The sequence below is a fragment of the Argopecten irradians genome, chromosome 2 (genome assembly GCF_041381155.1).
Source record: "Argopecten irradians isolate NY chromosome 2, Ai_NY, whole genome shotgun sequence".
In the NCBI taxonomy this organism is placed as follows: domain Eukaryota; kingdom Metazoa; phylum Mollusca; class Bivalvia; order Pectinida; family Pectinidae; genus Argopecten; species Argopecten irradians.
Genome location: NC_091135.1, coordinates 12,617,696 through 12,632,026, shown reverse-complemented (window position 1 = coordinate 12,632,026; position 14,331 = coordinate 12,617,696). Strand labels below are relative to the sequence as shown.

General features: G+C 33.7%; 1 protein-coding gene across 5 annotated transcripts in view; it reads right to left on the bottom strand.

The window, feature by feature from the left end:
- The window catches only part of LOC138314488 (voltage-gated inwardly rectifying potassium channel KCNH6-like), a 164,346-nt gene that overhangs the window by 46,880 nt on the left and 103,135 nt on the right, over positions 1–14,331 (bottom strand). For 2 of the 5 annotated variants that reach the window (XM_069254845.1, XM_069254846.1), the window contains exons 3-7: positions 11,428–11,580; positions 10,610–10,903; positions 9,682–9,732; positions 5,055–5,284; positions 2,667–2,699 (exon numbers count right to left, since the gene is read on the bottom strand). In XM_069254845.1, coding sequence (XP_069110946.1) covers positions 2,667–2,699; positions 5,055–5,284; positions 9,682–9,732; positions 10,610–10,903; positions 11,428–11,580 — 761 coding nt within the window. The remainder of the gene's footprint in view (positions 1–2,666; positions 2,700–5,054; positions 5,285–9,681; positions 9,733–10,609; positions 10,904–11,427; positions 11,581–14,331) is intronic. The other 3 variants (XM_069254847.1, XM_069254850.1, XM_069254848.1) reach the window with 2 other exon arrangements.

Below are 14,331 nucleotides of genomic sequence, written 5' to 3'. Positions count from 1 at the left end.
TGGCAACAAACCGACATTTTCCATCACCACCAGTAAACAAATTTCACCAGAAAGTTTTAGCATGTTCGTAAAATATTTTGCTATAATTTTTAACACAATAATTTTCTTCATAAATAATTGCAATATTCAGTTGAATGAAAGACAGCAAACCTTTCATGAATTCAAAAATTTGCAAGCTAAGAAAATATTATCTGTTATTAACCTCTCTTCCGTGACAGTCGATATCAACATAAGGGTCTCTATCAATGCTTGGAAAGGGGCCTATTCCCTGCATTATCTTTAAACAGCTTTGAGGAAGCATCTCAATACAGAGTAAGCAACAAAGAGATTCTAGAATTGAAACATGTAAAGTATTTTCTTTGTTAAACCTCTTATATAAGTTATATATAGGAAATAGTTCATCACTAAAACGTACCAGCCATAATTTCACTTTGATGGATCTAGTTACCATTCCTGATAGCATGTGATACACAAACTAGTGGTTTGGACGGCATAACCATAGCAACACTGTATATTTACAGAGTTTTTTGGGTTTTTTTAATAAGAACAACTTAGGTCTTACAAGGTCAGCCACTTTAAGAAGCCAATATAATTAAATGTTTGTATTAAAAGTCATAGACAAAGAAGAGGTAGTCATCATCATGGCAAAATTTTGCAATATTATTACCATCTAATATTTGGTCTTGAAAGATATAAAGAAACGTAAAGACCAAATAAATCCTTGTTTAATATAAAGGATTTATTAACTACTTAATAGTGGATGGGTCGGAGGTCAGAGGATTTCACTCAAATCATGATCATAAATAAGTTCTTCAAATATTCAAAGATTTTCACAAGTAATTATTCAGCTCATTGCAAACCTAGGTAGATTATAGTACATATAATAAAACTTTTCAAACAAAGACAACTAATATTTTTCTTTTGTAAGGAATATTCTACCAAGACCTAGATAAGCTAGTATGAGAAATTTTCATAAATCCCTTATCATTTTTTTTTCTCCATATAAACTAATTCAATTCTTCTCAAAATGAGATAATATGTCCTGTTCCCATTGAACAATTAGTTCAAAAATACAAAATATTCAAATCTTAAAAAAACATTACAAACAGAATTTCATCATTTTATGAGTTTTCATCAGATAAATGAAATAGTCATGCAATTCATAAAATGTCTCTTGTTCACACGGAACTTGTTCTCAAGTCCAAATCCTTCACAGGGAACACCGACATGTATACTGGAAAAAAAGGTCAGATCCTGTGACACACAATCCAAAAGGACAAATATAGGAATCGTCTGGGGACAACCCAGGAGACCATTATCCAACCAAATTAATTTGGCAAACAAAGAGGAAACTGCACAGTTAGTTAAAACTCGAAATCCACCAACAGCTAGTTAGAAACTAAGTAGAACAAGTCCAAAGAGTTAGTTAGCATGAAACCCTGGAGAGTCAATGCCAGTTAGTGTGGGATGAACCTCTAGGGGGTCACTCAAAGGGTACAATATTAGTACAGTGTTTCGTTATCTCATTCCCTAGCCCAGTTAGAGTGGTAGCGTCTATTGACTTTTTAAAATTACTTTTTTTTTTAAATAACAAAATTTAATGAAATTTTTTTGAAAAGTTCTATTCTTTTACAAAATTTTAAAGATTTTTATTGATTCTGGGAAGGATTAACTAATTAAGCATGTTTTTTTTATATTTATCAAAATGTTCCTTTAATATTTTACATATATGTGAAAACAATATCAATATGTCTTACTAATGGGTAACAATTTTATCAGTTATTCATATTACCTATTTATACTTTTCTATGTAAACAGATTTTAGAAAAGAATCTTGACTTCTAACTATATACAATTTCTTTAAAAACTATTTTTTTTTTTTTTTTTTAAATATCATTAAAAATGTTTTCAAAGAATGAATCAGTATTTTTAACCATGTTTTACAATAAAAATAAAATAGATTATCAGAAGATTACATCACCATTTAGATATCTTATGGCATAAAGCTATATCATAATTTTTCACATAATCACAAAATAATAATATGTATTTTTTATGAATATATGATTAAATCAATTTTAATATATGTTTTTACTGTAATTTATTTATCATAGTATGGTACAAGAATGAAGTCAACAATTATCCATTTGTTCCTCAGAATTCATCTTTGATTATCAGTTGAGAACATGAACAAGTTTCAGTACCATATTTATTCTTGTCCTTTTAGTTTTAACATTGAAGATCAAAATTCGATTACACATCAATAAGAAAAATGGTAATTATTTCACCTTAATTAAATATTAAGATGATTGTACTAATTATTATATCAATATTAGATTTATTATATTTCTGAAATTTCAATGAAAGATCTGTTTATAATTTTTTAGCCTCGTATAGATTTATTTTTCAGAATTAGTGGAATACTGAATCTTCCATCTCTCCTTTTTGTTTCTGCATTATTGCTGTTTTTCTTCAATTTTTTTCCCCATTTATTTTTGCTTAAAATGAAAGCTAGGGTTACATTATTTAGTTTTTAAATATTTTTTTATTTCTTCAATTTATGAAATGAATTCTATATATACATATATTAACATTACATTGATATATTTTTTATTTTCAGTTGATATTTTCAAAGTTAGAAGGGGATCGTATTGAACTGATCTTACCATTTCTTCTATCTGGGCCTTGACTGAACTTGCCTGTAAGGAAATTAATACCGTATAATCTAGAATTAACCCACATGCATATTACCATAGTAACGAGATGAGGGCTGTACCACCACCACGACCTTGTACATGGATTCACTGACCCCGAAGAAGGGTCGGCTTCATTTTCAGTCTTGTAATATTGTGTACATTGCAAATTTTGTTTAATCAAAATTCTTACAAAAATTTGGGAAAAACATTCTTCTAATTTGGAATCAAGTACTGATTCAGGAATAGAATTAATAAATCATTTGTTCAAAAATTGAGTTTTATCTTTCTTTTTTGACAGTAATTTTAATGATAAATCAATTCTAATTTGATATTCTGCCAACAGGGACGTTACAATACTAATTAGAAACATAAAACTTTAGAAACAAATATTTTTTTATAATAATATGAAAGGTTTGATAGGCAATAAATGAAATAAAAATACCTTTTATATTCACTAAAATATAAAATTATTGCTTTAAACAAAGATACTAAAATAAGTTAATTTACTACATTAATGCCTATTATTCAATATTTTTAACTAATTTTTGAACAAATAGTTAATTCATAGAAAATAAGAAAATCCCCAACAAAGTCCTCTTTGCAATACACAATATTTCTTAATTTTCATCCTAATCAAGATCTAGGTGGAAATCTATCTAACAGAATTATATACAGTTAATCTACAAATGCTAAAACTCATCTTAGTCAAATACTACAAACGACCTCGCAAAATGCAAATATTATGATAGTCACATATGTTCAATCGCGTATTAATTAAAATGTCTACAGTAGTTGTTTATCAGTCATAAATATATAAACATTTCTAAAAAACACAGATATAATATAATTATTGAAGAAATATACAAATTTTGTCATTAAAAAAAATCATTAAATCAAATTTTCAGAAGTCATGCATTATCATAAATACAATAAATAAAGTTATGTATCTTGTTTTTCATCCTTAGATATTATGGATACACAGAATAACTGATGTAATAAAATATTGACCATTAATGAACATTTACATCAAATGAATTTTCAAAATCTTTTACATAACATAAAATATTTTACATAGTTTTAATTGTACTGATAATTAAGATACCAACTAATAACTGACAACAAAGAATTAAAGTCCAATTATTAATGACCAATCAAGAACAGCCAATATGTAATGTGCAGTGACTTCTACCATGCTGCATGATCATCAGTGAAAAATGGTTGCCACAGAAAGTGAGAGTTATGTCCCCTTGATCATAGTTACCAACTTTGGTAGATAAGAAACCAAAATTTGCCCATAAATACCAGAACCATACCTCCATCAGTTTAAAAAACTGAAAACTTGATACAAAGGTCAAAAGTGACTCAAGTTCAACTTGAAGCATGCAGACGTGGACCATGTTGTGATTCGTTTGAGACGAAGACCTTCACCAGCAGGATACATAATGTAACAGAATAAAGTGAATTTACGAGTAAAGGATGAAATATGATTGCTCTATCTGATGTAACAGAGCTTGCATAGATTTTTTTTAATAATTTCAGAGGTTTAATTCTCTTCCACATTTGATTCTAAACACAAATAGTTTTAGTGTTTGCTGTGATATCAAAATAATGATTACAAGGAAGTGCTTGGGAAAAAATGTTTCTTAAGTCAAGTAATTGTGATATTTGTGTTTTGCAACAAAACATAGATACCAGACCAGGCTTTTTACTGATTAAGAATATAACAAATTACTATGTAAATATAGTGTTAAAAAGACAAGCTTTAACAAAATTATCTAACAATTTTTTGTTGATTGATGGTAAAATTCATTTATAAAGTTTTACAGAATACTTTTCTGGCATGTCAGAAAACTTGGCCCTGCAATCTTTTTCATTCCAAAATTTCCCTTTATATATTTATTTGAACTTTTGAACATAATTAAAAACAACAACACTATACCAAGATGCTGAACGGCCTTCATATTGTACCTGTTCATTTTCTAGTCACTCCTAAGATATCATCTACAAATATTTCCGCACCTCTGATGCAAGGTTTTCTATGAAGCATCAATTTGATCAGAAATTAAACCTAATAAATCCATCATTCTTATGATATGAACATGTATATAATTGTTTATATATATAGCACAAAGAGAAAGTACAACATACAAGACTTTTACCAGACATTAAGTAGAAGACATTAGGATACATATGACATACAAGTAAGAGAACTCGGTTCATATTTACATAAAAAAACAAACAAAAAGAACTTTGGAGAGAAGAAAAGAGGACGGATACATCAACGAATCTTGATCACTCACATGCTTAACATGCACGGTACTGACTATAAACATGAACAGTGAAGTGACCCTGACTTACCTGAGCCACCTTCTCAGACACGTTATGTTTCATATTCTGAACGTTGGGGAGGAACACTCCTTTACCAGACCCAGGCATGGCTCCGTCCCTGTCGGGCGTCCAGCCCACCTGAAGAGAGTCCGCTAACAGGTTTCCGGAGCTATCTGTTAACTGCTTCGTTCTATGTTTGGCAAGCTCCGAGTCACTGCACGTTTGATTTATACAGTTGGACTTTACATGGTTCCCTGTCCCTAGAATATATTTATTACAATTAGGAAATTATACTGGTGCTCGGCAGTAAAAGTAGAGTTGATTGAAAACAAGTTATACCACTAAAATCAAGTAAACCTGAGTCCAGACACCTGGGGACAGTCAGACAATCAAGTATACCTGAGCCCAGACACCTGGGGACAGTCAGACAATCAAGTATACCTGAGTCCAGACACCTGGGGACTGTCAGACAATCAAGTATACCTGAGTCCAGACACCTGGGGACTGTCAGACAATCAAGTATACCTGAGTCCAGACACCTGGGGACTGTCAGACAATCAAGTATACCTGAGTCCAGACACCTGGGGACTGTCAGACAATCAAGTATACCTGAGTCCAGACACCTGGGGACTGTCAGACAATCAAGTATACCTGAGTCCAGACACCTTGGGACTGTCAGAAAATCAAGTATACCTGAGTCCAGACACCTGGGGACTGTCAGACAATCAAGTATACCTGAGCCCAGACACCAGGGGACTGTCAGACAATCAAGTATACCTGAGCCCAGACACCTGGGGACTGTCAGACAATCAAGTATACCTGAGCCCAGACACCTGGGGACAGTCAGACAATCAAGTATACCTGAGCCCAGACACCTGGGGACAGTCAGACAATCAAGTATACCTGAGCCCAGACACCTGGGGACAGTCAGACAATCAAGTATACCTGAGCCCAGACACCTGGGGACAGTCAGACAATCAAGTATACCTGAGTCCAGACACCTGGGGACAGTCAGACAATCAAGTATACCTGAGCCCAGACACCTGGGGACAGTCAGACAATCAAGTATACCTGAGTCCAGACACCTGGGGACAGTCAGACAATCAAGTATACCTGAGCCCAGACACCTGGGGACAGTCAGACAATCAAGTATACCTGAGCCCAGACACCTGGGAACTGTCAGAAAATCAAGTATACTTGTACAAGTTTATCAATCTACATATATTATCAGTCCTCTTAGTTAGTTTTGAATATTTCTTTTCATTTACATGTCCATTTGTTTCCCTGCACATTCCTATGTGCTGGGTTTGAAAAAGTTACCTCCGTGTATCACTCATGTATTGCTTTAATACAAAATAACTCATACCTGATCCTGAGGGGAGATTATATCTACATTACAAACACAGATAAATGGTAACCGCCATTTCATGTTAATTATTGGAATGGAAATTGACAAAATAATTTATTAAAATTTATCAATTTTCGGTTATATTAAAAGCAGACTGATAGTGCAGAAAAAGTTGTGAATACATATATATGTTAGAAACAGGTCCAAAAAGATCTGAATGTTAAAAAAATTCATAAGCTTTGGTAGTTACATGTAGAAAGTCAAGTTTCAGCAAGCTTTGATATATATGTTTGGACAACTCACAGGTATATGTTAAAGAGTTAATAAGTCACACAATCATTATTTCATATAGTTTATCACAACTTACCTATCAGATATCCATAGCATATCATTTAGTTAGTTCAGATGTTTTCTCTTATTTAAATATATAATCAATGTTGTAATGAAGAAATCATGCACCTTTATAACCATTAATTTATTTTAAGATAATACCAAACCTCAAATTCAAGTGTGAAGGTACAAATGTTACTGATGTAAAATGTTATATAAGACCTATTTGACAGGGTTACTTTCCCTTATAAAAATGTATTGTAAGATGACTTCCCCCTATTATAACTTATTGGATTTTCAGCGTGGCATAATGTTATAACTTATTGTAGAATGCCAGTCACTTCCCCCTATTTGACTTACTGTAGAATGCCAGAGTTACTTCCCCCTATTTGACTTACTGTAGGATGCCAGAGTTACTTCCCCCTATTTGACTTTCTGTAGGATGCCAGAGTTACTTCCCCCTATTTGACTTATTTTAGGATGTCAGAGTTACTTCCCCTTATTTGACTTATTGTAGGATGCCAGAGTTACTTCCCCCTATTTGACTTACTGTAGGATGCCAGAGTTACTTCCCCCTATTTGACTTACTGTAGGATGCCAGAGTTACTTCCCCCTATTTGACTTACTGTAGGATGCCAGAGTTACTTCCCCTTATTTGACTTACTGTAGGATGCCAGAGTTACTTCCCCCTATTTGACTTACTGTAGTTGCAGAGTTACTTCCCCTATTTGACTTACATGTAGATGCCAGAGTTACTTCCCCTATTTGATACTGTAGATGCCAGAGTTACTTCCCCTATTTGACTACTGTAGAATGCCAGAGTTACTTCCTTATTTGATAATCTTCCCCTTATTTGACTTACTGTAGATGCCAGAGTTACTTCCCCCTATTTGACTTACTGTAGGATGCCAGAGTTACTTCCCCCTATTTGACTTACTGTAGGATGCCAGAGTTACTTCCCCCTTATTTTGACTATGTAGAATGCACTTACTTCCCCTATTTGACTTGATGCCAGAGTTACTTCCCCTATTTGACTTATTTTAGTATGTCCAGAGTTTTCCCCTTATTTGACCATTGTACCAGAGTTCCCCCTTATTTGACATACCCATTCCCCTTATTTAGGATGTTACTTCCCTTACCTAGAGTTTACTGTAGGATGCCTGAATTACTTCCCCCTATTTGACTTATTTATGTTAGGATGCCGAGTATTTGACTTACTGTAGATGCCGAGTTACTTCCCCTATTTGACCCAGAGTTACTTCCCCCCTATTTGACTAACTGTATTTTATAGGTGCCAGAGATGTCAGAGTTATTTCCCCCTATTTGACTACTGTAGGATGCCAGAGTTACTTCCCCCTATTTGAACTTTATTTAGACAGAGGGTTACTTCCCCTTATTTGACTTATTGTGGGATGCCAGAGTTGCTTCCCCTATTTGACTTACTGTAGGATGCCAGAGTTACTTCCCCCTATTTGACTTACTGTAGGATGCCAGAGTTACTTCCCCTTATTTGACTTACTGTAGGATGCCAGAGTTATGTCCCCCTATTTGACTTTCTGTAGGATGCCAGAGTTACTTCCCCTATTTGACTTATTTTAGGATGCCAGAGTTACTTCCCCTATTTGACTTATTTTAGGATGTCAGAGTTACTTCCCCCTATTTGACTAACTGTAGGATGCCAGAGTTACTTCCCCCTATTTGACTTATTTTAGGATGTCAGAGTTACTTCCCCCTATTTGACTTATTGTAGGATGCCAGAGTTGCTTCCCCTATTTGACTTACTGTAGGATGCCAGAGTTACTTCCCCCTATTTGACTTACTGTAGGATGCCAGAGTTACTTCCCCTTATTTGACTTACTGTAGGATGCCAGAGATACTGTCCCCTTATTTCTGACCAGACTCTTAGAATGCCAGAGTTACTTCCCCTTATTTGACTAACTGTAGAATGCCAGAGTTACTTCCCCTTATTTGACATACTGTAGAATGCCAGAGTTACTTCCCCCTTATTGACATACTGTAGAATGCCAGAGTTACTTCCCCTTATTTGACATACTGTAGATGCCAGAGTTACTTCCCCTTATTTGACTTACTGTAGAATGCCAGAGTTACTTCCCCTATTTGACTACTGTAGATGCCAGAGTTACTTCCCCTTATTTGACATATGTAGGATGCCAGAGTTATTGACTTCGCCTTACTTGACGTACTGTAGAATGCCAGAGTTACTTCAATATATCATAACTTATTGTAGAGTGCCAGAGTTACTTCCCCTGTTGGACTTATTGTAGGACACCAGAGTTAAGCATCTCTACCATAAAATATTTCAAGATACCACAGTTACTTCCCCTCATATAATAAACAATGAAAATACCTCATTTTGAAAAGTGCTTGATAAATAAAACGTTGGGAGAGAGTTAGAAATGACGAAGAACCCTTGAATAAGAGATAAGCATTCATGCATGTAAACAAAGGTGACTTGATATTAAAGTGATGATTTGTAACTGACTGAGAGTTTTAGTGATGGTAACATTCTCACATGCCTTAAGAGAGAAGACAGTCATACATGAATGGTTCAGGAAAAATTGTGAGTATATAACCTGGAAACACCTTTAACAATCAAATATAAAACAAGGATCCATATCAAGTCATGTTCATGTCTGCAATATCTTACATAATATATAAGTATTAATTGAATTGCCATATACAAATTAATTTCCTTTCCTTCTTCATTTTTTATATATAGATTTCAAATCTTGTGACAAGTGTCAGATATATCTTCAGGGGAATTAAGAATATTTTTGTCCTTTTTAATTTTTTAAATATTCATCTATATTAAGATGGGTTTTTTTTTCTGTTTTTTTTTTCTTTCTTTTTTTTTTTTTTTTGCAGATTGCTTAAGGATATTCCAAGATGACATTCCCCAGGCTGATGCAAACGTGTAAAACGTAGAAAACGGTCGGCCTGAACAATCTATCTACTCACATGACCCTACGGTGTAAGCCCGCGCCCGACCATTGGAAATATGATATATGTCTGCAACAAAGAGTTTGAACATCTGATTGGGAAACAGAGTGACCTCCCTTATGCCCATGCAGAACTTCATATTACCTCCGATTGTTAAGGAAATCAGACTTGCTTCCCTTAGACTAAACATTTAGCTTTCTAAAACATGCACAAATATATATTATGCAGTAAAAATGTCAAGAATGTGAGAGTTGCCTCCCCTTGGACTGCTATTTCATTGTACTATATGAACTATTTGTTTGAATGCAGGAGAGGATATGTTACCTGTAATTATAAATGTATATATATAAATATTGTATTACAGGTGTGCAACACAACATCAACTGATATGTTAATTTATAGGAGGGCATTAAGGTCAAGGTCACTAAACTGAAGGGACAGTGTTGGTAGTGTATAGGCGATATATCATCAACTGTATCAACAGATCCTGTATTCAAATATGTGTGTTAGCTATATAAAAACTGTGCAGGAGTCTGTATGATATCTCCAAGAAGCATTTTGTGATTTTGCTCCATATGCCTTTATTAAAAATAACTTACCTATCAACCGTTTATCCAACAGGGTTTAATTTTTTTTTGTTACCAAATTTTAGTGTCTAGACCACTCCCTGCCCTACTTGTCACTTTATTCTTTTGTCCTAATATAATGTCAACCTATCCCCCATCCCTAAGACCTTGACCTTTATTCAAATTCCCATGACCTCCTTTCTATGAACCTGTTCCTATTGACGCAACACTTTGCTTAAATGACCTTAACCCTGTGATATTGTCTCCATGACCTTGTCCATATGACCTACCACCTATGACCTGCTCTCAGGATTTTTCCATATGATGCTCTGAGTGACCTATGAACCTGCACAGATAGTATATGATGAGATTATGATCACCTGACGTAGGCGTTAGCTGCTCAGCCTCGAGACCTTCCATGGAGGACGCTCGTCGTATATAGGCACCGGTGCGGGAGTTTGGGGCTGGAATGTCTGAACCGGTCTTTTTGTAACGGAAAATTGGCGAGTTTGGCGGAATTTCATTGTCAAGGTATGGAAGGGAATTGAGAGGGACAGCTTCCTCAGGAATGGGTGGATTCTCAGGGTCCGGACTTTTGTCCATACCACAGGATTTAAACCTGTTAAAATCTCGTCGGATCGACGGTAGGCGTAGCTTGAAGCTTCCTATTCGACCTGAGATAAATAAAGATGAAATTCATACACTTCATGGTCTAAATGGTTAATTGCTTAGTAATAACACTTCTTGAGACTTAGCTAAACTAAGTATCTTACAGAATTATCAAACTGGAATATTTCAAATTGTACCTTCATTAAGAAGAGTGCTAACATCAATATGCATCACTAAAAGGAATAGGATTGATAACTCAATAAATATTGATATACCAAATCATATAAGTGCAGTCTGAGCTAGAACAACATTATATAAATCAAGTTTGAATGATGAATGTTCAGCTTCATTGAATGTTTTCCATAACAACATTGTTGTTCTGTTTATTAAACGCTTTGCTAGTCTATTGATTTGATATAATGTTATATAATTTAATGTTTAGAACTGACATACATGTACAACAAAATTTATATTTAAATGAACTCACCAAAGTCACCCTTAAATCTAAACTGAAATAATAAAATGTTTCAATTTTTACCTTTAAGGTGATTATAGTGGGTATAGTAACCCAGTGTTTCAGTCCTCTCACCTGATTTAGTGATTTTGACATTATTTTCGGGCTTGCTGCTGATGGCAGTGGTGGCGTGTTCGGAGATATCCTCATAATTGATAATAAACATGATTACCTCCCCTTGTTCATTTTTCACTGGGGCAGTCAGGACACTACATAAAAATTTGGAGCCTGAAAAACAAAACAAAAAGAAATGAAGTATATTTCAAGTAAGGAGCACAGCTAGGTTTCTGTACATATTTGTTTATTCCATGATGACCAAATTTCATGACTTCTATCTTTTTGTTACTTCCACCATGAACTGATTACATGTACATCAATAATTGTTAATCTTTTATTGCTATGGTCAGGACATACTAGACACATTTTGTTGATGCGAGAAATCACACCAAATTATCTGAGACAAAAAGTACGTTAGCATTTTTACTAATGTTGGACCAATTCTCGATTTTAATTGATAATCGATCAGTAAGGTTTTCGATTATGAATGCTAATATTTGATTATTAAGATGGGAGATAACTCTTGCTTATTTTATACTGTTCTGAACCTTTATTATGTTATATATATATATTGGTGCAAAACCACATTTCAAAATACTTTAAAACATCTTAGATACTAAAAAATTAGAATTATTTTCTGTAGATGGTATCCGATTATAAAATCATTAATTAGTAGATAGTCCTAAACTGATCCTCAATTGTGATTTCAAAACTGGTTCCCAACACAGAAAGGAATACCACTACAACAATTTGTCTTTCAGACAACAAATTTTAAACTAGAATTATCTCCCTTCAACTGTAATGTGATGTTACAAGAACTCTTTAACTATACATGTGTAGCTGTATTGAAATTCAACAGATAACTGCATACAATCTGAATATATTGGAGTATACCGGTAACACTTTTTCAAGAAATATAAAGCAAATATAACTCCTGTCCAACTTGGCAGAAAAATATGTGTGTCTTCCAATCACTGGTGCTGACAGGTCACATTTTCCAGCAAAGAGTTTTCAAATGAATGTTTTGTCTTAAAGCCCAATTTCCAGTGTTCATTCTTTTTCAAATAATAGGAATACATTTCGGCTCCAATTCCAGCTTACCTTACAAGATTTATTGAAAGGGTTCATGCTGTCTTTATAGGATTGCAGTTGGAAATATTTCCCAACTTTAGATGAAATTTGCGAGAGCCAATAGGCTCTGCATTATAAATCTGGCTATGCATGTATTAGAGGGTAAACTAAGTAAAAGGATTTTATCACCCGTACAAACATTATCTTATCATCATGAACCTGTAGAGACATTTTTCTTTTTAAACATTATATTTTCTATTATCAACCCCGTAAGCAAATCAACAATCTATCTTTGAAAGGGTTCTGCAAACACTGCTATTACATGTCTCGAATTATAAAAAGAAAAGAAAAAAAAACTATGAATATACACAGAATCATTCAATCCTTTTTCAGAATTTTTTATCTTTTTTTCTTTGATATGAACCAGTCTTCAGTTTTTCATGAGCTCATTCTGGCATCATGCATTTTCCAATAGATATTTATTTTTACATTATACAAAGACATCAAATTTAATACTATTAGCCAACAGCAGCTCAGACAAGGAAAGACAACTCGGTGTATATTGGATCTATTAATATGTTATATGTGTCTTTATAGCCAGACGGTAGTTAGCTGGAACGGTCAGACAAATGCAGTCTAGCTTGTTTTCCTTTGTACTTTGATATAATCACATTTTTAGCTTATTAGAGACATGAAAATGAATAGGAAAGGCTGGTGATGGAGTGGGTGTGTTAATCAATGGCAGACATCAAGTGGTGAGTCTTCTATCCTCGTTATCACAGAATACACCAGACACCTGTATATACCTTTAATTACAAATACACCAGACACCTGTATATATACCTTTAAATACATATACACCAGACACCTGTATATATACCTTTAAATACATGCACCAGACACCTGTATATACCTTTAATTACAAATACACCAGACACCTGTATATATACCTTTAAATACATATACACCAGACAACTGTATATATACTTTTAATACATATACACCAGACACCTGTATATATTTAATACCTTTAACCGACCCTGACATTTAATACAAATACACCAGACACCTGTATATATACCTTTAATTACAAATACACCAGACACCTGTATATATACCTTTAAATACATATACACCAGACACCTGTATATATACCTTTAATACAACATATACACCAGACACCTGTATATATATACCTTTAATTACAAATACACCAGACACCTGTATACACCTTTAATTACAAATACACCAGACACCTGTATATACCTTTAATTACAAATACACCAGACACCTGTAAATATACCTTTAATTACAAATACACCAGACACCTGTATATACCTTTAATTACAAATACACCAGACACCTGTATATATACCTTTAAATACATATACACCAGACACCTGTATATATACCTTTAAATACATATACACCAGACACCTGTATATATACCTTTAATTACAAATACACCAGACACCTGTATACACCTTTAATTACAAATACACCAGACACCTGTATATATACCTTTAATTACAAATACACCAGACACCTGTATATACCTTTAATTACAAATACACCAGACACCTGTATATATACCTTTAAATACATAATACACCAGACACCTGTATACATTTAATTAAATACACCAGACACCTGTATATATACCTTTAATTACAAATACACCAGACACCTGTATATACCTTTAATTACAAATACACCAGACACCTGTATATACCTTTAATTACAAATACACCAGACACCTGTATATATACCTTTAATTACAAATACACCAGACACCTGTATATACCTTTAATTACAAATACACCAGACACCTGTATATATACCTTTAAATAC